The 27,991-nt window shown below is 44.2% G+C and overlaps 2 protein-coding genes across 2 annotated transcripts in view; both read right to left on the bottom strand.

Moving 5' to 3' along the window:
• The window catches only part of MTHFS (methenyltetrahydrofolate synthetase), a 32,004-nt gene extending 26,762 nt beyond the window's left edge, over positions 1-5,242 (bottom strand). Inside the window, exons 1-2 of the mRNA XM_074964804.1 lie at positions 5,065-5,242; positions 486-747 (exon numbers count right to left, since the gene is read on the bottom strand). Of these exons, the coding sequence (XP_074820905.1) occupies positions 486-747; positions 5,065-5,178 (376 nt within the window). The 5' untranslated portion in view covers positions 5,179-5,242. The remainder of the gene's footprint in view (positions 1-485; positions 748-5,064) is intronic.
• Positions 5,243-17,255: 12,013 nt separating this feature from the next.
• BCL2A1 (BCL2 related protein A1) lies at positions 17,256-19,335 on the bottom strand. The gene is made up of 2 exons (XM_074964802.1): positions 18,916-19,335; positions 17,256-17,363 (listed from the first exon to the last, which is right to left on the bottom strand). The coding sequence occupies exons 1-2, from the start codon at positions 19,333-19,335 to the stop codon at positions 17,256-17,258; spliced, it is 528 nt and encodes a 175-aa protein (XP_074820903.1).
• Between the last annotated feature and the right edge of the window lie 8,656 nt (positions 19,336-27,991).

Raw genomic sequence — 27,991 nt, 5'->3', positions numbered from 1 at the left:
TGAAATATTCACCCAGCTCTCGTAGAAAGTGCTTTTATTTTGCAGTCTAAGAACTTAATCCTGAAAGCTGTTCTGCAGGCTCTGCGAAGACACTAGGATACATCGACACACAACAACATTTAGGATCCAAGATTCTATAAAAATTCCTACAGTCCAGCCTACAACTTCCAGAAATTAGGATACCAGGAACCAGAGTGCATTCTAACACACTATTCTTCCCTTCTAATAGCTTCTTATTGACCCAAGGCAACTCCTGTTCATTGAGTCTGAGGCTATGGCTACACTACAGCTTAAATCATCATAAATTGTGTCACTCAGGGATTGAATTAGCTACCCCCTTGAGCAACATAACTTACGCCAATTTAAGCGCCAGTGCGGACAGCGCTATGTCAGCGGGAGAGCTACCGCCAGTTGTGAGGGCTGGAGTAAGCTCTCTAGTGTAGGCATCACCCGAGATTCAGCATCAGAAAGAAGGAAACACTTACCCACAGACAACGCTTCTTCCCTTACATCATTATCACAAGGCTGATGAATGTTCCAAGATGTCAAAGGAAGTGAACAAATTTCTTCAGCGGAAGTTAACTTGACCATATCCATGTGACTGCTCTGGGGCTTGTACCGTGGAATGAAACACTCCTTCCCTCTCTGAAATATGTCCTTAATGATTTCTTCTGTCTCGATTTCGTCTTGCATACTCAGAAAGACTGCAATTCTTTGGGACTCTTGGTACTTGGAATGCCCAATCACCTACATGGGAAATTATTGCAATGAGGTTTAAAAGCTTATGAAAAGATCCACTTATTTTTTTTACTTAAAAAATCAGGTTTAAGCAATATTCTCTGTGAAAAGTTTGAAAATATAAACTCCCTCTTTAATGTTTCATATCAGGAAAACTTTTTCCCCTCCACCCCTCTGTTTACTAAAAGTGAAATTAACATAGATTATTTTGTATACTCAGTTTATAAACCATATTAGCATTACTGAGGATATAGCAACATAGTTTTGGGACAGCATTTGTGCGATAACTCATGGATGGAACATTTCCCTCATCACTGGAACAGGACCAGTGTTCAGTGTATTTTGCTGATCCTATAACCATTTGTATTTTATGTATTTTTAAAATGTGTAGTATAAACATGTTCAGACAATCAACATCACTGCAGAAAAAAGTGTATGGGATGGGGAGATGCTAGTCCACAGAGCAGAGAAAGTGTCTGTATTCCTCATTTCTGTTTTAAATCATACATTTTGTCCCACATGTGGGTCTTGACAGGTGAGAAGTACGTCAATGACAGTGTCAATGTCCAAAACTCAAAAAGAAAACACTAGCGAAAAGCTTTAGCTCAGGCAAAAGTTGTTTCCTCCTGCCTACCTAGGAAAATAAACTGAGGCTCAATGCCTTGCGAGATCAGGCCCTTAGTTCTTTAGCCTGAACTGACCTCTGTACACTTGAGGTCCCAAAAGTGTTTTCCTAAATGCTTCTGCTGATAGGCAGTCTTACTGCTGCCCGCTCTCCTAGATGATCTAGGGAATGTTTGATCTAAAAGAGGCCCTCTAAACCAAAAAGCTGGACAAGGGCTGAACCTAGGAAGAGAATTAGAAATTGCATATGTGGTGTGCATGATAAAATGTAAAAAGTTTCAGATCTTGCATAACACCTTCCTGAACCACACTGAAATTTTAAAAAAGGGTTTTTAAGGCCAGGGTCCTGATTGCCCTGCACCTTCTGTCATCCCTTACAACAGTACAAAGAAAGTGTAATATGCTTCCATTCTGATTTGAAAGTGATTTGCACTCAACTTTGTAGTGGTGCAAATGGCAAAATGCAGGGCAATATAGGGGCTACATTTATTAATTTAGTCTTATTTAATGGGACTGGAGTATTCAGACCAGAATTAGAATTCTCTTTTATGTGTTTGTATAATCCTGGGCTAATTGCCTTTCTACGCTTTGACCTTGTCACCTTCTTTTTTTTATAGTTCTTTAATTCTCACCTATATTCCTTTTCTACTTGCATCTGTTTTTAACCTTTGCTTAATTTTTCTCCCTCACCTCTGACTACGTCTCTTACATTTATTTAAAAAGCCTACCGTTATTTGGCTATTCCCCCCTTTCTGTGTGTGTTATATATAAAAACTAAATCAACTGTATCTCTTTATTGCCTTTTTTAAAAATAACTATCCCATTCCACTCTTCTCCTTTCCCTCTCTCTTCAGGTTCCCTCTTCCACCTATTCCTCCCCTTCCACAGTGCAGAAAATTCATAGTGCGATCAATGCATTGTGCAGTTACATTGTGCCCTTGAAGACAAATACAATCAGACAGTCATTCATGTTAGTACCAACAGCCTGAAGATGTCTCCCTGGCCCAGACAGTAGCTCCTGTCACACCCCAGAAGTTTCCAAAGAGAAAATGCTTTGACCTTTGTACATTAGCTGATGACTATTATTGCAGAATCAGAGCATGCAAACAGTATGACTTTAATCAGGAACACAAACATTAAGCAAGCGCAGTCACGCAGTAGCTAATTAAATACTAGTAAGAAGGTCAGCCTAGTGCAGCTATTCCAATTTGAATTTAAGATCTTTCGAAGACGGGAATTTACGTAAAGGCATTCTTCAAGTTCTAAGTAAAGTAGCCAAGTCTCTTTTATCCTTCTCAGCTGCAATTCCTATCACCTTTTATGAAGTTAATTTTTCAGCCTTCGCTCAAGATGTTTTCTCAACATTTTCAAACATTTCTCGATGCCCACTACACTTGTCTCCTGATAATGAAGGTAACTCCTTTATCTCCATTTACCACTTAAAATCCGTTTGAAAAGAGCTTTGCATTTAGATTTTCACTGTATATTTTGCAAATATTTAAGTCCCTGGCCTTGCAAACTCTTACACACGCTACTCACGGCAGTAAAGTTAAACACTTGTGTGTTTGCAGACTCAGGCCATAGTCAGTTTACACATTCTGTTGCAAACTAGACAGTGGCCCAGTATCTTCCCTTTAGGCGAACCCAACTTTATCACTTCCGGGTCGGATGTTCAAAACCTTTCAGCACTGCCATAACTCTGCCTCCACTGATACCAATGGGAGATTTACTACTGAGTTCAATAGGACCGGAATTAGGCAAGTGCCAAGTGCTGCTGAAAATTGTACCCTTCGTGAATTAACCATTTATAAAGATGGCAGGAAATGCTATGTACATTTCTCAACAAAAGTAAGGGCACACTGTCCTACTGAAGAAATTCAAAGATTGCAAGTTAAGCACTTGAGGTTCACTCAGAATTATATTTTCATGTTAAATTATGTTTCATATTAAATATTGTAAGAATAGGATTCCCAGAGAGAGAAACCTATTTAAGTTCCACTTGCTCAGACTTGGTAGAAATCTATACCTCTTACATAATGTGTGCTGTCACATTGCACTCCAGAGGTGGAAGCAACTGGTGCTAATTGGAGTCTATAAAGTGCTTTGAGATCCTTTGACTGAAAGACACAATACAAATGTGATTCCCCCAGAATTCCTGTGTTTGATTACATGCAGCAACTTTAAAATAAAATTTTATTAAAGGTTTATTAAAACAATAAAATATCTATAAAACAACTTTGTTAATCCATATGCACTGGGTATTTGAAAAATACAAACTATTAGCATGCTGTGTTAGCATATTATTTGTATAAATACAGTATGATAGCTTTTAAATGATAACATTAGCAATAAAATTACACAGAGAAAAAACGTGGAAGGTACAGATAGAGTTAAAAATAAAAGCAAAGATGAGAGAAATCATTTCAGCACATGCTAGATGTTTATTTATAAATATTGCAAGGCACAGCCTATTAACTTAGAGCTGAATAAAACATACACAACAGAACCTGAAACCATGTGAAATGCCATTGCTTTTGGGTTTCTTTACAAACTTGGGCCCTGATCCTGTAAACACACACACACACAGTTTAACTTTACCATCATGAATAGCAGTCCCTTAAAATAATAGGACTATTCACAGTAGTAAAGTTGAGGACACGCACAAATGTTTGCATTATCAGGGCCTCACAACTCAGCCCAAATTCATTTAAAGGCCTGTTGTAAAGCTTCTGAGCTTCTCAGTGGTTTTAAATTATGCGTTTAGCAGTATCAGTTTAGTTGGTGCTGTTCAAGGCACAAACAGCAGCAGTCAGTCGAAAGAGCTCTCGGTAGAAGAAAGGCTATGGGCTTGTCCACACTGGAATAAAAGGTGTATATTTAGAATATGCTAGCTGACAGGTTTTTAAACCCTAAGGGAGACAGGGCAAGTTGTATTTTAACATGTGTTAATTAGTTGAGGCGAACTCTATGCGCCGCTCCCCTCACTACAGTAGTGTTTAAAAACGTGTTAGAACACGTGCTAGCTTAGCTACCTTTTATTATTAATTATTAATTATTATTATTAAAGAAATACATCATTATCCTAACCAGGCCCATAGTTAACAGGGTGCACTGGAAAATCCGGAGGAGCTGATTTAAAGGTTATACATTATTTTAATATTATGAACTCGCAACTTGTAGGCGTGGGGGAAGAAATATATATTTTGGGTGGGATATGAACGGGGGGGAGAGAGGTCTGGAGATCAGTCCCCCTGTGGGACATAGGTCTGGAGGCAGGAGTGGAGAGCAGAGGTTTAAGGGAGACGGGGGGTTGGGGGGTAGTTCTGCAGCAGATTCAGGCAGCGTGAGGCTCATCTGCACGCGGGGAAGGGGCCCCAAAGCAAGGCTGGCCCAGCGCGGGCCTGGCCCTGGAGGACTCGCGGGGCCCGCTCAGGGCAGGAGCGGTGGGTAGGGCCTGCGGCTGGTACCGGGGCACGCTGGAGCCCGCGGGAGGGCTCCGGCCCCGAAGGCGATCAGGGCTGAGAAGGGCGCAGGCGGGGCCTCCGTCCCTGCCCCGCAAACGCGGGAAGCCCGTGAGCCACCGACCTCACCCGCTTGCTGCTGCTAGTCCTAGGGCCGGGCAGAGGCCGGGGGAGGCCCCGCTGCAGGGCAGCGAGGCAGGGTCCTGGCCCCGGGGCGCTCCTCAGCCCGCCGGGCACCCACCTTGCGGCTCAGCAGGCGGGACTGGCGCTGCTTCTCCGCCTCGCTCAGCCCCCGCAGCCGCCGCTTCAGCTCCGCTCGCAGCGCTTGTTTGGCGGCTCGCAGCGGCGCTGCCATCTCGCCGGAGTCGCCAGCCGGGCCGCGTCCCGCCCCTTGGCTCTCCGTGCGCAGAATGAGCCCCCGGGCGCTCGCTGCTCTGCGCGCCGCTCCCCGCCCCGCAGCGCCCGCTGCCCCGAGGCCTGCTGCTCAGGGGGCTGCAGCCAGGGCAGGGCCCTGATCGCTAGAGATCTCATCGGGATCGCCAGCGCCCAGGCCCCCGCTGCCGGATTGGTTTCTGCTTCCCCCTGCCCAGGGGGATCCCCAGCGCCCAGGCCCCCGCTGCCGGATTGGTTTCTGCTTCCCCCTGCCCAGGGGGATCCCCAGCGCCCAGGCCCCCGCTGCCGGATTGGTTTCTGCTTCCCCCTGCCCAGGGGGATCCCCAGCGCCCAGGCCCCCGCTGCCGGATTGATTTCTGCTTCCCCCTGCCCAGGGGGATCCCCAGCGCCCAGGCCCCCGCTGCCGGATTGGTTTCTGCTTCCCCCTGCCCAGGGGGATCCCCAGCGCCCAGGCCCCCATTGCCGGATTGGTTTCTGCTTCCCCCTGCCCAGGGGGATCCCCAGCGCCCAGGCCCCCGCTGCCAGATTGGTTTCTGGTTCTCTGTGCCCAGGAGGATCCACAGCACCCAGTCCTCCGCTGCCCAATTGATTTCTGGTTCTGTGTGCCCAGGGGATCCCCAGCATCCACAGGACCCAACTGCCCAGGGGGATCCCCAGGCCCTTGCTGCCCTGGGGGTTTCTAGTAGGTTCCCTGTGCCAGGGGGAGCCCCAGTTCCCACACTCCTGCTGCCCAGGGGGTTTCTGACTCCAGGGGCCCAGCACCCAGGTTCCTGCTGCCCACAGTGTTCTGGGGCTCCTCACATGCTGAGGGTTAAGCCCCTGGAAGTGTTTGCAGGATGGGGGGGGGGGGGGCAACGGTAAGGCGACGCATGGGTCCAATGTGATTTTGTAATGTAAACTTTTCTTAGCTGTTTTTAACATGTATTACTGTCTTTAAAAAATGGAAGCTCTTGTAACTGACCCTTCTGGAACAAAAATGATGAAAGGTCTAGAAAACATGACCTATGAGGGAAAATTGAAAAAATTGGGTTTGTTTAGTCTGCAGAAGAGAAGACTGAGGTGGGAGATGAAAACAGTTTTAAAGTACTTGAAAGGATATTACAAATAAGAGGGTGATAAATTGTTCTCCTTAACCTCTGAGGATAGGACAAGAAGCAATTGGCTTAAATTGCAGCAAGGGCAGTTGAGGTTGGACATTAGGAAAAAACTTCCTAACTGTCAAGGTGGTTAAGCACTGGAATAAATTGCCTAGGGAGGTTGTGGAATCTCCATCACTGGAGATTTTTAAAAGCAGGTTCAGCAAACACCTGTCAGGTATGGTCTAGATCAGAGGTGGGCAAACTATGGCCCAAAGGCCACATCCTGCCTGCCGGACCGTCCTGCCCGGCCCTTGAGCTCCCGGCCAGGGAGGCTATCCCCCAGCCCCTCCCCTGCTGTCCCCCTTCCCCCGCAGCCTCAGCTCCCCATGCCGCCAGCGCTCTGGGCGGCGGGGCTGCAAGCTCCTGCTGGGCAGTGCGGCTGCGAGAGCCGCCAGCCTGCCCCGGTGCGTTAGCGTGTCAGCGTGGCTGGCTCCAGCTGGGCGGCACGGCTGCCAGTCCTGGTGCTCTGAGTGGCATGGTAAGGGGGTGGGGAGTGGGGGTGGTTGGATAAGGGGCAGGGGTCCTGGGGGGCAGTCAGGCGACAGGGAACGGGGTGGGGATGGATAGGCATGGGAGTCCGGGGGGGCTTGTCAGGGGGTGGGGGTCTGGATAGGGGTGGGGGCAGTCAGGGGACAGGGAGCAGGGGGGCTTGGATAGGGGGTGGGGTCCCAGGGGCGGTTAGGGGTGGGGGGTCCCGGAAGGGGGCGGTCAGGGGCCAAAAAGCAGGGGGGTTTAGATGGGTTGGGGTTCTGAGAGAGGCAGTCAGGGGGCGGGGGCCAGGCTGTTTGGGGAGGCACAGCCTTCCCTACCCGGCCCTCCATACAGTTTTGGAACCCCAGTGTGGCCCTCAGTCCAAAAAGTTTGCCCATCCCCGAGCTAGACCAAAATCCCTAGATCCAAATATCCCCTGACTCTCATCTTTATATAATAGGTCAAACTAAAATCCAGATGTGAAGATCTCTTAATTATGTGGATGTTTGTATCTGGAGACACACTTTGCAGCTTTTGGTGGCTTTCTAGTTTAACTATGAGGTACATGCGAACATCTCCTTCCTTTCTTTTTCTTCCTCCACCAAATGACCAGCTAAACCAGGGTGAGCAAACTTTTTGGCCTGATGTGCCCTGCAGGCCGTAGTTTGCCCACCTCTGGCCAAGACCCTACTTGTTGAGAGCACAAAACTAGGAAAATGGGTTGTTTTATTGCTTAGAAATGTGTAAGTCACATTCATATGTCAGTCACATTGTCTTCTCGATTTTCTCATAAAAACAATTGGCTTACTTTTTTTTGCACCATGTCATTTCCCCCACTTCTTAGAAAATGCTGAATAACTCTGTTTCATTTCATCATTAAATCAGCTCCAGGAGGTTTTACGGTCAGTGGAGATGAGTCTCGGGCTTCCATTCACATGTTACAGTCATGTAATTTAAACAGAAATGTGCATTTAGACTTATGCAAACTCTATTAAGATTCAACAAGGCCTTGCTGACTCTTGTGGAAACAGCCACGCTGACATTTAGATCTTTAAAATCAAGGAAAATTAGACTCCACATTTGAACTTTAGGCCAAATTCTGCTGGCTGTGTAAATCTACTGCCATCAACTCAAGTTTTACTTTAAAAAGTGTGTGGAAAAAAAAAAGTAGGTTTGGGGGATTTTTAGTCTAAAAAATGTGTATATTTTCTTTCCAAAATAACTGAAAACCTGGTGACTAGAGAGTCCTCAAATAAGAAACAGAAAATCACCAATTACTAATAATAAAAAGACAATTGCTCGACTCATTGAAACATAAGTAAATCTGAGATGCAAATTCACCAGATTCACACAAAGACGTGTGCTGCCAGACAGACTTCCATTACCAACTCTTGTTCTGACCTGTGATAGTCTCATCAGAACATAAGAACGGCCATACTGGGTCAGACCAAAGGTCCATCTAGCCCAGTCCTGTCTTCTGACAGTGGCCAGTGCCAGGTGCCCCAGAGGGAATGAACAGAGCAGGTCATCATCAAGTGATCCACCCTCTGTCGCCCATTCCCAGCTTCCGTCTCCCCTCTCTTTCCCCGTCCCTTCTCAGCCTTTTCTGTGGCAGGCTGCAAGAGGGGCCTCAGTGGGAGTCATGACCTGCTGTCCTTCCTGTTGAGTCTCCATTTTAGTGCTCAAGGGGAGCAGATAAAGGAAGGCCATTAATGCTCCTTTGGGCAAAAAGAGTCTGAAGGGAAGGGACAGACTGCGCAAGAGAGAAGAACTGCTGCAGTCTGTCCCTTCCCTTCAGACTCTTTTTGCCCAAAAGAGCATTAATGGCCTTCCCAGAGGGAAGACCGGCTTGGGGTGGATTGAGAGACTGGAGAGCCACTCAAGAGCAGCCTGGCCCCAGTGAGAGAAGCAGCTGCTGGGGGTGGGAGGAGTAGAGAGCTGCTGAACATTTGAACAATCCCCCTCTGGCCCCAGTGACAGAAGTTGTGGCAGCAGTAGGTGAGAGGAAGTTCTGGCAGTAATGGGAATGATTTTGCGTGAGTTCTGAACAACCGAGAGCAGTTTACAGTGGATGCTGAGCTGCACTGTCTCACCATTTGTTTTGCTGTAGAAGTTTGAATTCCCAACTGCTATCTTTGCAATAGTGCATTCTGCACAGGGCCAAATCCTGAAGTCATTACTCAGTCCTGAGAGATTTGCCTGGGTAAGGGCCTCCAGCTATGGTCCCTAATGTCTAGAGGAGCAACGCAGTATAGTTTACACATGTAGCACATGCAGAGTTGCAAACAGATACAGCACTGATTGCAGGGGCTTTGCTCAGGTCAGCTCTGTGCTTTTATCAAGCACTTAGCATGCTCATTATTCAAACCCCCCACCTCTTTGAGTCCCAGTTGAGTGATTGGCTTGTCCAGTGACTTGCAGCAGGTGGGGGCAGAGTCAGCCAGGATCCAGGATACCCTAAGCATAGTGCTGCAGTACGCAGAGGATGTGCTATCTGATAAAGTGGCTGCTGACAACACTGTTGGGCACTTCCTGATGGATCTTATTAACCAGGTGCCAAGGATTTCACTGGAGGACTTTGAGACAGTGCTGAACAGCAGTATCAACGACCTGCTGATGGAAAAGGAGTACTTGTGGCACCTTAGAGACTAACCAATTTATCTGAGCATAAGCTTTCGTGAGCTACAGCTCACTTCATCGGATGCATTCAGTGGAAAATACAGTGAGGAGATTTATATACACACACAACATGAAAAAATGGGTGTTTATCATGCACACTGTAAGGAGAGTGATCACTTAAGATGAGCTATTACCAGCAGGAGAGTGGGGGGGGGGGAGGAAGAAAACCCTTTGTAGTGATAATCAAGGTGCTGGAAATGGCCCACCTTGGTTATCAATACAAAGGGTTTTCTTCCCCCCCCCCCCCCCCCCACTCTCCTGCTGGTAATAACTCATCTTAAGTGATCACTGTCCTTACAGTGTGCATGATAAACACCCATTTTTTCATGTTGTGTGTGTATATAAATCTCCTCACTGTATTTTCCACTGAATGCATCCGATGAAGTGAGCTGTAGCTCACGAAAGCTTATGCTCAAATAAAATGGTTAGTCTCTAAGGTGCCACAAGTACTCCTTTTCTTTTTGCGAATACAGACTAACACGGCTGCTACTCTGAGACCTGCTGATGGTGACCTACTTGGCAAATCTCACTCAGTCACAGATTGCTCTCCATGAAAAACTTCTGAGCTTATGATGGACTCCCTGCCTTCTCTCACTTGAGAACCTGAAGATACAACAGAGCTACTCTCCCTACAATCTGTTCTGCTACTGAATTTAGTTGGACATTAATGTAATTTCCTAAATGATTCAGTATTCCCCCATATTCCTCTGATTCCCACCTCCGCCCCCAAAAACTACCACCACCTCTGTAGACACAACTCACATCACCATATCTGTCTGCCAGCCATTAGGGCTGAACTGTGTTTTCTGAGACCTCCATTAAGGTGTTCCAGGGCAGTGAGCAGGTGTCACTATTGAATAGCAAAATGTCAACCCTCCTGAACCTCCTCCCCCGGCCCCAATTTCCAGGAGCTGATCGATTACAGAATGAACGGCAGAAGCTGATACAGTACTGACACTCTCCTAAAGGGATGAAAGGTTTCTCTTCTTTCTGACTCATCTCAGCACACACAAAAATAAAATAAACAAATATTACTTACCATCAGATGGGAAAGTAGTGGGAAAATTTCTTTTTTTTTTTCCACTCTAGAGCATGCTGTACAACATCTGCTATTGTATGTGCGGTAATTTAGGGGAAATGGGCTTATTTACAAGAATTGGCTTTTGAAGAGCACAAAAAAATTCACAGACTTGCCCCAGACCTCGGAAATCCTTGAGTCCTTCCTAGCATTTTGCATACAATTCGCTAACTCCTCAGCAGATCTGCAAACCGTTACAGAATATGGAATTGTTTGACCTGAAGTAACTTGGGAGTTCATCCTACTGTTGTTTGAATGACACAGACAGTTAAAGGGTTTTGCTCAAATGATAGTGCCAGCCTTGTTTTCTCTTTTATATGGGGAGACCACAACTAAATACATGCTAGGGTGAAAGTCTTTGCTCCAATCTGCACTGTGTATCTCTGATGCTGTTCTGCGCTGTTTGGGAATATTGAACTAAAGAAGAATCGTTTGCCATGAGCAATTATATGGCTTTTAGCCCATTTGCAGATAAGGCAACGGAGGGTTCTGTGTTTCACAGAAACTTGAGTCACCTGACATTCTATCCTGTAGTGTGTGGTGTTTTGAAAACTGTGTTACAATTGTAGGCTGTCCCTTTAAATTTCAGGGGTTTTCCCCTGACCTCGCTTGCAGGTTAGGATCTGGGCCCAGCAGCAGTCAGTCTGAAGATACCCCAGAGGAAGGTGGGGTGAGTTGTGCATCTCTTTTAGGGATTACCCTGCTTTGTCTCTTTTTTGGGGGGGGGGAGGGGTCTTGTGTGTTATTCTTCTGAATTCTAAGAAATAAAGTTGTGTTACGTTGCAATCATCCAGCAAGAATACGTTGTTTTTATCTAACTTCTCTGAGTGTATGTCATGAACATAACATAGAGGACAGTGGTGACAAGTACACACCCGCACTGGCTAGTGCAAGACCACCCAATTTACACTAGGGGCAGCCCCACACATAGAACAAGGGAACCTGCATTACAGTTTCTCTGCAGAATCCTTATGTCTTGTGCCTGACTAGCTCAATGAGTCTGCCTGAGATGTGGGAGGAGAAAAATGGAAAATGTCTTACACTGTTGTGTAATGCCTCCAGGCTGGTCTGTTTATGCCCCATTTAACATTTCATTGGATGGATGGAATTTGAGACTTGCCCAATTTTTTGTAGCTGGCTGACCCTAGAAACAGGCCTACAAACAGGATGCTCTATGAGCCCTATTACTTCACTGTACTGGGGATTCTTCTTTAGCTCAAATGGTAGAGACCAGTTTCAAGTAGTCAAGTCATATGTTCTGTTCTCTATTGTGCTATTTAGTTCAGAGATGGAGCTAGACCAGAGGTGGGCAAACTACGGCCCCTGGGCCACATCCGGCCCGCAAGACTGTCCTGCCTGGCCCTGTAGCTCCCGGCTGGGGAGGCTAGACCCCGGCCCCTCCCCTGCTGTTCCCCCTCCCCAGCAGCCTCAGCTCGTCATGCTGCCAGCGCTCTGGGCAGCGGGGCTGTGAGCTCCTGCTGGGCAGCGCGGCTGCAAGAGTCACCAGCCTGCCCCGGTGCTCTAGACTGCGCGGCAGTATGGTTGGCTCTGGCTGGGCAGTGCGGCTGCCAGTCCTGGTGCTCTGAGTAGCATGGTAAGGGGGTTGGGGGGGGTTGGATAAGGGGCAGGGGTCCCGGGGGGTAGTCAGGGGACAGGGAGCAGGGTGGGTTGGATGGGGGTAGGGTCTCAGGGGGGCAATTAGGGGCAGGGGGTCCCAGGAGGGGGCGGTCAGGGGACAAGGAGCGGGGGAGGGTTGGATGGGTTGGGAATTCTGAGGGGGGCAGTGAAGGGGTGATAGGGAGTGGGGGCCAGGCTGTTTGGGGAGGCACAGCCTTCCCTACCCAGCCCTCCATACAGTTTCAGAACCCCGATGTGGCCCTCAGGCCAAAAAGTTTGCCTACCCCGGTCTAGATAATACTTAGTCCTGCCATGAGTGCAGGGGACTGGACTAGATGACCTCTCAAGGTCCCTTCCAGTCCTATGATTCTGTGATTCTGGACACCCATGAGACTCCGACCCACCCATTCTGACTGCAAATCCTTGTAAGCTTGAAATCAGCCTTGCCAGCTCTTCTGGTTTTATCACCAGTGGTGCAGTGGTTGATGTTCTTAAACCTGTAGCTTTTGGAGTCGAGTGATGACTAACAGTCTCTGCTTTCAGAAACTTCTAATCCTCATGGTTCTAAAGAACAGTCTGAAAATGTGAGCCAAGTGCACCGTAAAGAGTCAAAAGCCAGGCAAATAATTAAAGTCTTGTGATTTTTAAGCCAATCTCATGATTTGACTTCTGATTTTAGAATCCCTGGTGATTCACTACTGTGAAGTTTATTTTAATGCTTCAGACTTTAGCATCTACTACTAAATCAACCAATTGTAAGTGACTGTCAAAAATACTTTGGAAGATGTCCGAGACCTGTGTTGTTTCTTTCTGATGAATGAAGAGACCTGAAAGGTACTTTTTACTGTATTTTGGGGTTTTTTGCTACACTATTAGAAATATTGCTCCAGATTCACTGGCCTGCCTGAGCTGTGCTCAGCACAGGACCAGAGGCAGGTGGCAAAGATGGTTTTAATGTTACCCCCCACCATAATTTAGAGCAGTCTGAAGTTGACTGTTGTGTTTGTAGAAAGGCATCCCATCCAACACTTGGTTGCAAATCATTTTTGCCTCGTGTAGACAGAACATCATAAAGAAATCGCCCCCATCATGGTTTTGCTATCCAAAGGGGGAGTACAACTTAATATAATTTAACAGCCATTGACCAAGTGATTTCCCATCCTCATACTGACTAAATGGCAACTGGTGGAGAGTAGGAGACAGTGTCTGGAACATTAGGGGAATTTTTTGAGTTACAGGAAATGGACGATGGCTTGTTTTGTCAATGTGATTCCTCCTTTTCAGTATGTGTCAGCAGCTTCTGTGGCTTGTGCTGTCTTGCATCATGCCTGTCAGGAACATGTATTAACCTGTGCAACAATCTCCCAGGGAAAGGGGCAGAAGCCACATCACTTGGGGCATTTAAAACATCTGACCAAACACTAGTAAATACAATAATGACCAATGCTCCATTGGTAAGAAAATGGGATTAGGTGATCTGGTAGGTCTCAATGCCATCATGTGCTGCAGTGACATCCTGATACTACCTGACCACTATACTGATGAATTCATCTTCTGTGCTGCTCCACTGCCGTTTGACTGGCCTTTCCTCCAGAAACAGAGCATTGTCTGCTGCTCCAATATTTTGCCTGACAGTTGAAGTGATGTCTTCAATGGCTGTGGTATAGATACACTGCAGATGTGGTGGTGCATAACATGATGTCAATAACCAAACAATGTCAGTAGTGTTCTACACGATTGAGGCAGTAGCATTAAAATATACTACACGTATACTTAGATACCACATAGAAATCAAGATATACCAGCGTAACTGCATCCCTTCACTGACTTTCTCCTCTATTGTATCAAATGTTAGCTACTTGTGTTCACTTTGAAGGCCCTTCATGACCTATCTCTACCCTACCTATCATCTTTCATTCAGTATCAAAAGGTTGACTTCTGCCTCCGATTGGCCCATAATGCCCACCTCTATTGACCACGTCTTAAATTTTCAAACAAGCATGTTTGTACTTTCTCCTATGCTTCCCCTCAGCCTTGGGAAAAGTTCCCTGTAAACATCTGCAAAACAAACTCATTATTCTCAGTCAAAACCCTTCTTAAAAACTCTTGCCGTGAGGCCTACAAAAACTTGACAATGGTTAGACTGTTGGGGTGCTGACTACTGCCTCTCATGCTGATCAATATTGTCTCATTGTTTCCCTAAACTCCCCATCTGTCTGTATCCAGCTGCTGTCTATTGTCTTTTACTTAGACTGTAAGATCCTTGGGGCAGGGTCTGTCATTTCTAGCACACTAGAGTCCTGTTCCATGCCTAAGGCTCCTGGAAACTACGATAGTACAAAGAATGAATAATAAAATAATAAAAAGAAGTACCGGATATACTAGCTGTTCTTTTTCGTAAATCCAGAGCAGCTATAGATTTTGTTATTGGTGAAGATAGTCCATAGTCCCAATGGATCATTTAGCGGATAATCCTACCTTCCTTTATTAAACCCATGTTTTAGAGATGAAAGACAAGTGCTAAAACCATTACACTGTCTATCTGTAATTCTATGTCTATATAAAAGGCCAAGTCTGGCTTTGTATATTTAATATATTAAGTTATTAGACAAAAAATGAACTTGTATTTTTCCATTGGGGCAAAATATACCCAAAGAATGTCAATGAATGTGTCATTTAGTTGACAGAGGAAGTTCACAAGGAGAGCTAAATACAAATCTTTAAACACTTAATTTACAACCACTTTGTTCACAATTAGTGGTAAGGTCATTTTTGATTCCCTGCTGCTGATCTACAGTTCCTAGGAATTACTGAAGTTCTTTGCCTGTACAATAGTAATAATAATGACAACTAAAATAAACATTGAGAATTGTGTCTGAAGGTGAACTGAAATGCTTTAAAATCCCTAATCCTTAACAGAAAATATATATGAAGGCTTAGATTACAAATAAATACATTAAAGATTTTATTTTTAAAAAGCCATAGGAACTGCCTTGTCCAATATTCTGCTTTTTACAGTGGCCAGTATCAGGTGCTTCAGAGGAAAAGGTAAAATCCCATAATGGACACTTATCCTCCTTCACATCTGTCTATTTTCTCTCTAATGCATTCATAATGCACTCGTGATATGTAGACAAATATACCTGTTAAGAGACCTGAATCCTGGGTTCTGGATTTTCCCTGCTACAATTGTTGATCTAACACGGTGTAAGGAATACAACTACCTGGACTCTTAGATCTTAGGCACCACTCCCTGCAGGTGAATGACCAGGGTCAGAGACTTAGTGACCAGGACTCCTGTAGGAAGAGACAATGTGCTACAGAAACTCCATGAGGTTCGTCACATGAAGCTGGATTTGCACATCCCAGGGAAGCCAAGGATCCACAGGAAAGGCATGTCACGTTATCTAGAGCCCGGGCTATCTTTGAAGATGGCTTTCCACCTCTTTGTGCTCTCAAGAGTCCGCCTCCTTAACAGCAGCTAGATTCTCCAGGAGCTGTACTGTCAGTAAACATACCCTCACAGCTGTGCAGTATCCCATCTTCAAGTGAGAAGAGAAACTGTGGAGGGAGCTAATACTGCTTTTAACTTTTTTTTAACAGTTGAGTATTTTCTATCAAAAAGCCACCACGTCACATAGAGAACATGCCCTCCAAGAGCAACTGCTTGCCTTCCTGCTATGGCACATCCTACACCACAGAACCCTGCTTATATAGAGGGCTCTTGGAGAGGAAGTGGCATGGCACAGAGCCACTGTTCCCCACCCATATGTACTTGGTGTTTCCTACCCCGGTTCACTCTCTCCATTCCTGTAAGGGAAGGAGACCAGTGAGTCTCAACTCTCATCAGCTATTCCAGGAGAATCCTAGGGTCCTAACAGTTAAAGAAAAGGTCTTTTACTTAGCATAAGTTGAAATCTTTAACAAGAGGGTGTTCCTGTGACTTTTCAGAGGCTCCTACTTCATTCACTAAATGTATCCCCTAAATATCTAGTACTGCCATCCAAATCTGATCCATATATATTATTTCATCAAGATCTAACAGGCTGCTCATACACGTTGCCAGATAATGCACCAAAAATGCTACAGACTGGCTTGTAAACAAGTCTTTTTATTGACTTCAGTGGGCTTTGGATCAGGCCTATACGGCCTAGAGTTGCACCTATGCCCACACATGCTTTACCAGGTGTATCTAACTCAGCTGAATAGAAAAAAATGTTTTTTCAGAGATGAAACTTGGTAAAAATAAACGTTCAGCCTAAGTATATGTTTATATTTTAATCTTTTTTCCAAAAACCCATTCATCACATTTTAATTATCGAAGATATAAATAGTTTATTGATTTCGAATAAACTTTTTGCACTTGGCCATTTAAAAGCATCTCTTTAAACAAATAAGTCAGTGGTCATTGCAGGTGGAAAGAGCACCATGCATATGAAGAACCTTTTTTAAAAAAAGGAATTATTAAACAGATGCCATTGTACAGATTAGTGAATATATACACACATTTTAAATTGCTGGTCCCAAGTGATCATTTGATCCATCTCATGAACTTGCATGTGCTTTCATCAGTGAGTGTTTTAGCCCCTTTATTTAAGAAGTCTTCTGCTGATAAAGCAAACAACAAAATGCAATCAAGTAATAAATTTAATTCACAAAATTTTTAAAATTCAGAATTAAAACTGATACTGCTCCTAACCCATTGGATTATATGTAGGTGAAACAATGCACATCTTTGAGGGTGCATCAGAAGCGATAGACACTGAACTGCTCTCTGTCTCTCCAAGAGGTATTCCCTCCAGGTCAGGGTTGAGGCATATTGGGGGTCAGTTCTGTACCTTTTCGATGGCAGGAGGACTCTAGTCTTCAGTGTTGTCAAATAAGCCAGCACCTAAACATTTACTAATAAATACGTAAATTAAAATATAATGTAAGCAAGAAAACGTATCCTTAATTCTAGAAGACTGATTCATTTTCCTCTTGCTTGAAGAAAGCCACTGCAATGAGTCTTGTGGCAACATCCAGTTTACATGGGGAAGGCTGATCTCCATCTTGTCAATAGTACTGACTGAAGAAGGAAAAAGCATCCATGATTTTTGCTTTAATGTTGAATAAGGACAGCCATGATCGTTTTTCCTCAAACATAGGTAGGAAGCCGTTTTCCTGTGGAGAAGAATATGTACAGTCTGGTTATAGCTTTAAAATAATGAGCTCGTGAAAAATGCACCATTGTTTCATGATAGCAGGAAATCAATAGAGCTGTCATAGAGACAGGTTTACCGACAACTACCTCAGAAAAAGATGAACTAGGCTTTTAAAACAATAGCTGAAACTATTTGCAAATCATGCAATGCCTGTCTCATCTCCAGATTATAACATGGCCAAATTTGCTCCCTCCCTGCCTACTCCCTTCTGGAGAAGGTTCATTATTTAGGTTGGATTTAAACTTTGGAGTTCGGGCTCATTTCTGCAAGTAACATAACTGTTTGTGTTTCAGTTTTAATATGCTTATAAATATTCCCCCTTTAAGCCTTCTCTTTCTGGTGTTATGAGGTACTTACTGAAAATTCCAGATACTGTGAGAAAAAAATGGCAGGAATAGATGCTGACCTTAAACAGGTTTGACTGAAAGAGGCAGGCAAAGGAGCCTCTATAAACGTGATGTATGAAGCACCGCTAACTCACTACAACTGTTACCCAACAGAAACAGAGAAAAGCAAGCTAGAGAAAAGTGTGGGAAAGGACAAAGACAGTAGTAAAGGGGGACAGGTGAGAAAGGAGAAGATAAGCCTGATTCTGAGCTCATCTACAATGGTGTAAATCAAAAGTCATTGCACTGAGAGCAGAATCAGGCCCAAAGAGGCGATATAAAGAGAAAGTGGCATTTGCATATATACACACACACACAAAATACCAGGGGATCTCAGGCTCTGGTGGCATTTACCATCAACTTCCCCTAAACTCCTACAGAAAATCAAGTTTGCATGATGAAACCCTGCAAAGCAGAAGAGCGGAGTTTCCTACAACTTTCCTCTGCATCAGCACAGGGACTTTAATTAAATGGTCACATATATGAAGCTGGAAAAAGAGACATACTGTTTGTCAGATACTTTACTCATTTTTGTAAAATAACCATGGGGAAGTTCTAGGAATATCTCAGCCAATTTCCACTCACACAAGTAGTCTCAGTGCACGAATAAGGTTAGAAGGATTTGACCCCAATTATATTTAATTATCAGACCATACAACTAAATTGACAGGGGATAAAAACCTGGCTGTATGGAGCTCAGTGGCAAAACTCCCATTGACTTCAGTGTGGACAGGATTTAACCTATAAAGATTTCCCTTTCCATTGACTTCAAAAGGCTCTGGATCATAGCATTATTATTGCGTCCTTTCACTTTAATTTCAGTTTGGAAAGTGTACTGTACAAATGATTCAGGGCTTACTTTAGTGGTTTATACTGTCACAAGCACCTTAAAAAGGTCTTGTATTTTCCTCTAATTTATATCGGAAGCAAGATATTTGCTTTAAGTCTCAAGGAAGAATTCAAGATATAAAAGTTTTAAATAAAGCAAATGGTAAAGCCCTGGCTAAGTTGACAATTCTTTTTGACAGTAGTTAAAAGAGCATTTTTAAAAAAATTTCTTAAGGAAAATTCTCCTGATGTAGACAGCAGTGAAAAATGGTCATAAAATACAGCACTGAAACTTACCCAACCTCCATTTGCCTCTATCCACTCAGCCTTGTTGTTTATAATGTACCCCGTGATGAAATAAGAAATCTGCTCTTTATTATCTCCTGTAAGCTGAACTCTGTGTTCTTGAAGCCTCTTAGAAAGAATTCCTCCAAACATAAATATTGTCAAAATCCGTCCCCAGTTAGTGTTTCCATCAGCAAATTCTTCATCCATGATTTGAGTGAAAATTCTTCTGGCAGCATCTACAGAGGTAATATCAAGTGTGTCCAAACATGGTTTCAGACTCTCTTCATTTTCCTTTTGCAGAAAGGATGCAGCTTTTCTTAAGACATGAGCAACTCTGCTTGGGGCTGGTCCAAGCTGTGGTTCCTGAAGAATGTATTTCAGATAATCTTGGACTAAATAGTAAACATAGCGGTACTCAGAGCTTTCCATTTAGAAGCAGACTCAGAGCAAAGCACAGCCTTTGACCAGTGTGAAACTGCTAATCCACTTTGAAAGCTGAACTAAATAACTACAAGCTAGGCACTTGCATCACAGAAGTTCCTGTACAACCCACTGACTTAAAGCTTCCTTAAATGAATGTGTGGGTTGTCGCTATGAGTTCAGAAATGAAAGGAAAATTCTCACTGAGGTCAAAGAGAAGCAAAAAATAAAAAACTTTATCCTAAATGATGTATTATGCAGGAAGTGAGGCCTTACAAGAATACATTAGTAGGGGCCACATCCTCTGCTGGTGTAAATTGGTGTAGTTTCAATGGACCTGTGCTGATTTACACCCGTTGAGGAGCTGCCACATTTTGCTTTTTAAAAGAAAAGTGCACATTATTGGAACATGCAATTCTTGAGAAATACTCTGCCACAGGCAGTGGCCAATGCTTCACTCTGGACTGCATGGAGATGATGACTAAATCTTCACTGTTAGTGATAGGAGGGAACCCAAATCTGGTATATCTTTCCTCTTGCCTATGGAAGAAGGGGGTGTCAGCTCTATAAGATTATACCGCTGACCTTATTCCTACAAAAGCCCCCATGTGAGTGAAGATCAGGCTCTGAAGATTGGAATGCAGTGACTGACTGTGACAAAGTTCTTCCCCCTCACAACTCCTCCATCCCTCAGGGAATCCAGGTATAAGAGAATACTGATCCAGTCAGCATTAAGTGATATGGCCTACTGTACTGTGAACACACACAAATTACAGAGGTCTTTACTGGGCAGCAGCTGAGAAAGATATTGGTGCTCCCGGTGTCAACAGGGTGCTTGGGAAGCAGAAGAGAAGAGCAGGGTCTCTGGATGGTAGGGGCCAACAGCCATGCCTTCCTCTACCTCTGACTTGTCCAAAAAGATATCCCTTCAAAAATTGGAAGCCAAATCCTAGTGAGGAAAATAGAAAGGAGCATAAACTCTGGCAAATCAAATACAAAAGTATAAGGCAGGCCAAGAAAGAATCTGAAGAGCAACTAGCTAAGGACACAAAAACTAACAGCAACAAAATGTAAGTACATCAGAAGCAGAAAGCCTGCCCAACAGTCGGGGAGACCACTGGACAATCGAGATGCCAAAGGAGCACTCAAGCAAGAGAAGGCCATTGCACAGAAGCTAAATGAATCTTTGCATCCGTCTTCACTGATGAGGATGTGGGGCAGATCCCCACACCTGAGCGATTCGTTTTAGATGACAAATCTGAGGAACTCTCCCAGATTGTGGTGTCAGGAGAGGACGTTGTGAAACAACTGATAAATTAGTTCCGAAGGAACTCGTGACATTTCAGAACTATTAACTGTAGTATGAAATCTGTCATTTAAATCGGCTTCTGTACCCAGTGACTGTAGAGTGGCTAATGCAACGCCTATTTCTAAAAAGGCTCCAGAGGAGTTCCTGACAATTACAGCAGGCCAGTAACCATGTGGCAAGGGGGATCCAGTGGATATAGTGTACTTGAACTTTCAGAAAGCCTTTGACAAGGTCCCTCACCAAAGGCTCTTAAGCAAAGTAAGCTGTCATGGGGTAAAAGGGAAGGGCCTCTCATGGATCAGTAACTGGTTAAAAGTTAGGAAACAAAGGGGAGGAATAAATGGTCAGTTTTCACGATGGAGAGAGGTCAATAGCAGGGTCCCCCAAGAATCAGTAGCGTAGCTAGGGGGGGAGCGGGGCAGTGGCCGCTCCCCCACTAAGCAGAAGTGGCCCCTTTTAAATTCTTTGGTGCCTTTTTAATTTTTACTCACCCGGCGGCGCTCTGGGTCTCCAGCAGCACTTCAGCGTCGGGTCCTTCACTCGCTCTGGTCTTCAGCGGCATTGCAGTGGCGGGGGCGGGGGGTCCTTCAGTGCCGCTGAAGACCGGAGCGAGTAACGGACCCGACGCCGAAGTGCTGCTGAAGACCCTGAGCGCCGCCGGGTGAGTAGTAGCGGGTGGCGCCTTTTTTTAATCCCCCTCCCCCCCCCCCGTTTTCTCCACTTGGCTACGCCACTGCCAAGAGCCTGCAGGGGACCTGTGCTGTTCAGCATATTCGTAAGTGATCTGGAAAAGGAGGTGGCAAAATTTGCAGACAATAAAAAATTACTCAAAATAGTTAAGTCCAAAGCTGACTGCAGAGAGTCACAAAGAGATCTCACTAAACTGGCTGACTGGGCAACAAACTGGCAGACGAAATTCAATGTTGATAAATGCAAAGTAATGCACACTGGGAAACATAATCCCAACTATACATACAAAATGATGGGGTCTAAATTAGCTGTTACCCCTCAAAAAAGATCTTGGAGCAGAGGCGACCTGTGGGCCTTTGCGAGGTCTAAGTGACTTCCCCTCCTAAATTAATGAAAATGATTAATACATCAGAACCAACCTTTCTGAGAGCACAAATGGTTAATTTATGTTATTGTCAAGCAAAATATGGTTTGGTTTGCTCAGTGGTGTGCTGCCACCTGCCTGCAGCAAGCATTTCTGCATGACCAGAAATGTTCCAGCCATATAGGAAATAATGTCACAGCAGTTATCTGTTCAGGGGTTCTGTGTATTGTGTCTGTCTGTGTGCACAGCAAGAAACAGCAACACAATGGTATTTGTGCTGACCCACTGCCTCTCACTATAAATGATTAGATGATTTTTTAATTTTTATTTTTTGCATCTCTTGGGGTATTCAGTCAGTCTAGAAACACTAAATAGTTCATTTCCAAAGTTTTGGGATGCTCATCTCCTTAAATAGAGATGTGCATCCAGTTCAGTGTAAAAGATTTCTCTTCTCCTAATCTTTATGTGACAGAGAAATGGAAGAGGAAATAGCTGCAGTAGGGTAGCAGTTCTCAGCTTCTTAAGACAATTGAACCAGTTCACCAGGCTGTGGGCAGGGGCCAGAATCTGTGCTGCACCTCTCAGGAGATGCAGCACAGATAGCACAGCCCTAGGGGTGGGTGAAACAAAGCTACTCTTGCCCCTTACATATTCTGGGATAATGTGCAGGCCAATGTGGATCCCAGCATAAATTAGAGGAGCCAGAGGGGCTCCTCTAATTTACAGCAGCTTCTGCCCAGCTGCCATTGGGCTGCAGTGGAGCCCACCATTGCCAGGTGTTGAGCACTCTAGCCATTCCCCCTCCCGTCCCTGAAACAATCCATCTGCTCTCAGCATGCCCAGACACCAGAGACTAAGGATGCCCAGTGTAAGGCTACATATGCTGCTCCTGTTCTGCCCCTGCACAGAAAGAATTCTCGTGCAGGTCCCCTTTGCAACCTCTCTCCACCACTAGAATGGCATAAAGAGGCCATAGCAGGGGCTGGGGCTGGCTCTACTACTCATTGCCTGCCACCTCCCACTAAACAGTACATAGCCTCACCCACAATAAAACTCAGCTTTCTCCAAACCCAGCCTCGTAATCATGAGGTGAGGCATGGCAACATACTGGGTCCCAGAACCAAAATTCATCATTAAGATACGGAGATGGAGCTTGGAGTGGTTGGTAACCAGGGGACACTGTTCTGGAGTGTTCCTCTATGCGTGGTTTTGTCCGAGCCCTCCCTCACCTTCCTTTCCAGATCTTTACCCAGCACTGAGCCAGTTTGAATGATCCCTATATTTTACCAATGGTGAAACAAGCAATATACATGTCTCTTCAAGTCTCCCTTGCAGTGGAGTATGATTCTAAGTGAAGCCCTGTTAGAGCCCTACAGACTCTCCACAAAGACTTCATGTGTCACTGGTAAATTTGAGGCTCCAGCCAAATTCATTCTGCTATTCTAAATATCCATCTCACCATGGTACTACGTGGCAAAGGAAAAGGCTTGCAGGAATCAATGTCATTATGTTGCAGCATTGGATCCAAGAGCAAAATTTTCAAACACCTCAAAGTGTTAAGGTTCTCAGATCTTGAGTTTGGGTTTGGCCTATTATAAAACAAGGGAAATTTGGACACCTGCAAAGTTCACTTGCAAGTGGATCAATAGCATTGGTTCAGGTCTACATCCAACTATAATGCCAGCAGGGGCGAGAGAGAGAGAGAGAGTGTTATTGCAGCCTGAAATGCTTTAGAGCCGGGCTGCGTGCATGAGCACAAAGGTACTTTACATGGTGATTTGTCAATGGATAACTCCTGCCACATGTAAGCCCCATTTCAGCAAATTACTTAATCACATGCTTACCTTTAAGCATTGGGTGAGATTTTTCAAAGGCACAAAGGGAAAGTAGGTGCAAAATTCCCAAGGATTTTCAATGAGATTTGAGTGCCTAACTTCCTTAAGTTTCTTTAAGAGTCCCAGCCACTGACTTCAGTGGGACTAGTGACATATTTAAAGTGAGGCATGTGCTTGAGTATCTTGCTGAACTGGGCCTAAGATACTATTTCTGTTTTTTTAGGACAGGTTTAAATAGCCAATGCTAAAAATGTAAGTGAGTTTGAAATTTTATTTTATTTCATACTAAAAGTTTATATATAAGTGGTAACTGCTTGTGATGGGGGATCATCTCACCAGAACACATCCCCTAGTGGTTCAAGTCCAGGGTTGGCAGTAAGGGAACCAAGGCCCTCATGCTCCGCTGGGTTCCAACCCAGGGCCCTGGGGCAGGCAGTTCATGTGTGCAACCTATGTAAGGGTACCATCCAGCCTACTCCCCCGGTCACTTGCTACTGTATTCATGGCTCCAGAGTCCTGGTGAAGGCCTGGCTATTGGTCCACAACATATTCCACCAGAAAGAGGGATAGGAGGTTCCTTCCCCAACTCACAAGTAGATGTTCCACTCTCTTTTGCAATGGGTTGCAGTTCTGAGTTGAGGTCTGCTTTGGGGCAGCATGGTACAGCAAGGGGCTCCTGCTGTATTCTAGCAGGAGCTACCAGGAAAGTCCGCTCCTTTCCACTGACCACCCAGACTGAGCTGTGCCACACCCTTTTAAGCTCCACGTCGATAGAGAGCACACTCAGCAGGCACGGCTGGGCAGAGCCTCTTATGACCAGAGCTGCTCCTTGTTCCCCAGAGTGGGGGTTGTACACCCCATCACACAGCTAGTGATTCAGAAATCAAATATCTTCCTTTAGAAGATAGAAAATATATTCTTTTACCAAATCCAGTCCTTCATCACTCTTCTATAATATCATTTCTGTTCACAACACTATAAAGAGGGCTGTATCAATACCAGTACTTCCATTATAAATCAGTATTGATAGAGGTTCATAGCTCATCCTTAAAGTTTGCTTGTGGGAAAAACTTTATATTCAGAGTTTCAGTCCAGGAGCACACTTGTTTTAAATTGTCTTGAACTATTCTGAGTTACTAAAGACAGAAAAATTCAAATCTACTATTTAGAGATACTTCTTACTCTTTAACCCATCCAAATCTGTTTTGAATTTAAATTATGTTTAAAGAGATAAATCTAGAATGTGGTTTTACTAATTTTGGTATGTTGAAAATAAATAAGTAAATAAATAAAGCATGTAGCATATTAAACTATATTCACGAACCCTAACTCAGAAATTTTTCAGGAATTTGATTGCCTTCCTATATGTATCCTTTCATGAAAATATCAAGATGCTAATCTTGAACGTTTACATGCTCTTTTCAAAACCCTGTAATCTACCCAATAGATCAGAAACACGTGACACTACTTTGCACTTTCAATTTCTGTAACCCCTTTCTTCCCAGGGTCTCAAAGCGTCTGAGGTGAAATTCACTCTACCCACATACAGTCTGAGAATCGAGGCTCTATATAAACAGGATGAAATCCACAGAACAACTCATGATCTGGTTTGGGTTCTGTGCAGAAAAAACACGTGGGGCAGTCTGTCCCCTGAGCAGCCATACCAGTTTGCCTCTGTGCCCTTGCGTGTTGCAGAAATGATCTCTGCACCAGCCTCGCATAAACATTCCACACAAAGATGGACTACAAGCTGTCAGGAACAGTATCCCCAATAATGTCACGGCAAACCTGGCGGCTGAACTTTGTGACTTTGTCCTCATCCATAACTATTTCACATTTGGGGACAATACATACCTTCAAGTCAGTGGCACTGCTATGGGTACCTGCATGGCCCCACAGTATGCCAACATTTTTATGGCTGACTTAGAACAACGCTTCCTCAGTTCTCGTCCCCTAACTCATCACTGTGTTATTGAGCACATAGTAATACTCTCAACTTTATAAAAGTAAAAGGTATCCCATAAAACAAGAGTGAAGCGAAACTGGTGCTTGACGCTTCGCTTACCAGTTACACAAACTCATGGGTATTCTTTAACCATAGCATATAGAAATTTGCTTCCGAGCAAAAATCAAATGTCCTAACAGACCCTTTTTTTGTATCACTTAGCTTCAACGTGCATTATGTTTTTATCTATATTTGCCCATCACTTCATTTTCGTATTTTGGCCCCTAGCAACCTAACTTTAAGCATTACAATAATGAGACTTAAGCATATGTTTGCAGGTAAGCTGAATTTGGGCCCCAGCGAGCTTTTGTCCTTTAGAAAGGCTAGTTCTTTAGGAGTTTTCTAGTCTTTTCAACATAACCCTGTTGCTGCCTGTTGTTGACTGTTACTATTATGTATAATTGTATAGTGGCAGCACCTAGAGGCCTCAGTCAGGGCCCCATTGTACTAGGCAATGGGAACTTCACAAATTTATATCTAAAAGGTGGTGCCTGCCCTGAAGCACTTACAGGCCAAGGACGTGAGCCTGTAATTCATTGCATGTGGACAGGCTGTTAAGCCCACAAAGAGCCCCATTGACTTCAGTGAATTGCAGGAGCAGGGCCTTAGTGTTCACTCATTATGCAGCAATTGTGATTCATATTTAATTATAAGTCAAATTTTAAATTGTTTTGATAAAATATCAGCACCAAGTAAACTCAGTAGCAACAAAGGAATGGGTGATAATTTTGTAGTCCCACGTTGATCCACAAAATACCTGTAAGTCTTTTGCAAACCTGCCTTTGCATTGATTTGTGGCTGGAATCTTTGCAGATTATGGAGGGGTAACACCAGATATTATTTTCAACAGATGGAGATTATGCATAAATTGCTGCAAATTATAGTAAGAAATTGGCTGTATTTCCCATGATTCTCCAGACGGTGCCTTTTATTGATTTCATCAGGAGTTTTACAGTCTATTTAGAGCCCATGCAAGCTTCACAAACTCAAATCCAGATTAAGGCTCACATCCTGCACTGAGTGGACCTTTGCACCTGTGCAAAGCCCTCGACATCAAAGAAGCTCTGCACTGACTGATCCCCTGTGCCTGAGTGGCACTTCATTGACTTTAGTAGCTCCATCTGCCTGGGGACATGAGTCCACTTGCATGGAGCTAAGTGGAGCCTAAGGTGGTAGATAGGTTAGAGCAAGGGACCTTAGTTCAAGCTCTTTTGTGTTTTCCCATTTACTCCTGATTTTGCACTGGGACATCACATCATGGCACAATATTATACTCAGCAGCCATGATGACCAACATGTTCAGTGTTATCTGGTTTATTACAGCACAATCTGAAAGAACATGAATTATTGAACCAAACAGGCTTTTTTGCTATCTGTGTTGGACAGCTGTTAATCATCCAGTGAGAAAATACAGGTCTGATGTGCAACTACTCAAATAACTTAAATAATAGTATCATCCTTGTTTCTTCTTTAGATTTAATTTTCCTTTAGAGGTTTTACAATAAATGATAAATCTGCTTTGAAATGCAGATCTCTGATCCAAAAAAACCCCTTAATTAGTTGGCTTTTATTTATCCTCTACATATTCTTGAGTGAATAAATAAGCAGTGGAGTTCAGAGGGAAGTGCCTTTCTCTAGTTATCTAAAGAGGATGGAAAATCTGATTTCAATTCTATACAATTCTGTGGGTAGGTTGAAGGTACTGGAAGAGGCTTGTGGTCTGAACAAAAGCTAGTCAGTCAGGAAATCTTGATTTCTAATACCTCATATCGCACTTGCTCTTTTTGTGGTCTTTGATAAATCACTTTACCTCTTTGAGTTGTTTCCCTATCTGTAAAACAGGGGAAAAGATTGTTATAAATATTAATTGACTTAGGACATCTGGATTCATTCAATTGTCAGATTTCCTGCATGACTTTGAGCAAATCATCTGGTCTCTCTCTGCCTCAGTTCCCCATCTGCAAAATGGGAATACTTTTTCTTTTCTTCCATCTTTGGCTGAAGTCAGTGAGGTTCCATACAGAGCTGGGGTGTGCCCACATGCCATCAGTTATAGAGTTGGGGCCTTGAAACTTCAGATCTTCCAGGCAGAGACTATCCCTTACTATGTGTTTGTCCAGAACCTGACACTATGGGGCCCCAACCTCACCAGGGGCTTCTAGGTGCTACTATAAATATACAGAATAGAAATTTCACTGAAGATGAAAGAGATATTCTGGATATTTTTTCATATGTATACCTTAAATCTCAATTTTCACCTCTGACACTGCATAGATTGGGGGTTGCTTTGCTCCAGTGATGCCAATGATGCAGAATTCCTCAAGATTTCTTAGAGCAGTGATTCTCAACCAGGGGTATGCGTACTCCTGGCAGCATGCAGAGGTCTTCCAGGGTACCTCAACTCATCTAGATATTTCCTTGTTTTACAACAGGCTACATAAAAAGCACTAGTAAAGTCAGTA

The sequence above is a fragment of the Natator depressus genome, chromosome 10 (genome assembly GCF_965152275.1).
Source record: "Natator depressus isolate rNatDep1 chromosome 10, rNatDep2.hap1, whole genome shotgun sequence".
In the NCBI taxonomy this organism is placed as follows: Eukaryota; Metazoa; Chordata; order Testudines; family Cheloniidae; genus Natator; species Natator depressus.
The sequence above is the reverse complement of the archived record's forward strand: the minus strand, read 5'-3'. Positions and strand labels throughout refer to the sequence as shown.

Excerpts from the sequence above, each read along its gene's own strand:
- BCL2A1 (XM_074964802.1), bottom strand. The coding sequence starts at position 19,335 with ATGGAAAGCTCTGAGTACCGCTATGTTTACTATTTAGTCCAAGATTAT. Across the intron at positions 17,364-18,915 it reads TAGAGGCAAATGGAGGTTGG|GAAAACGGCTTCCTACCTAT; the intron begins GTAAGTTTCAGT and ends TCTTCTCCACAG.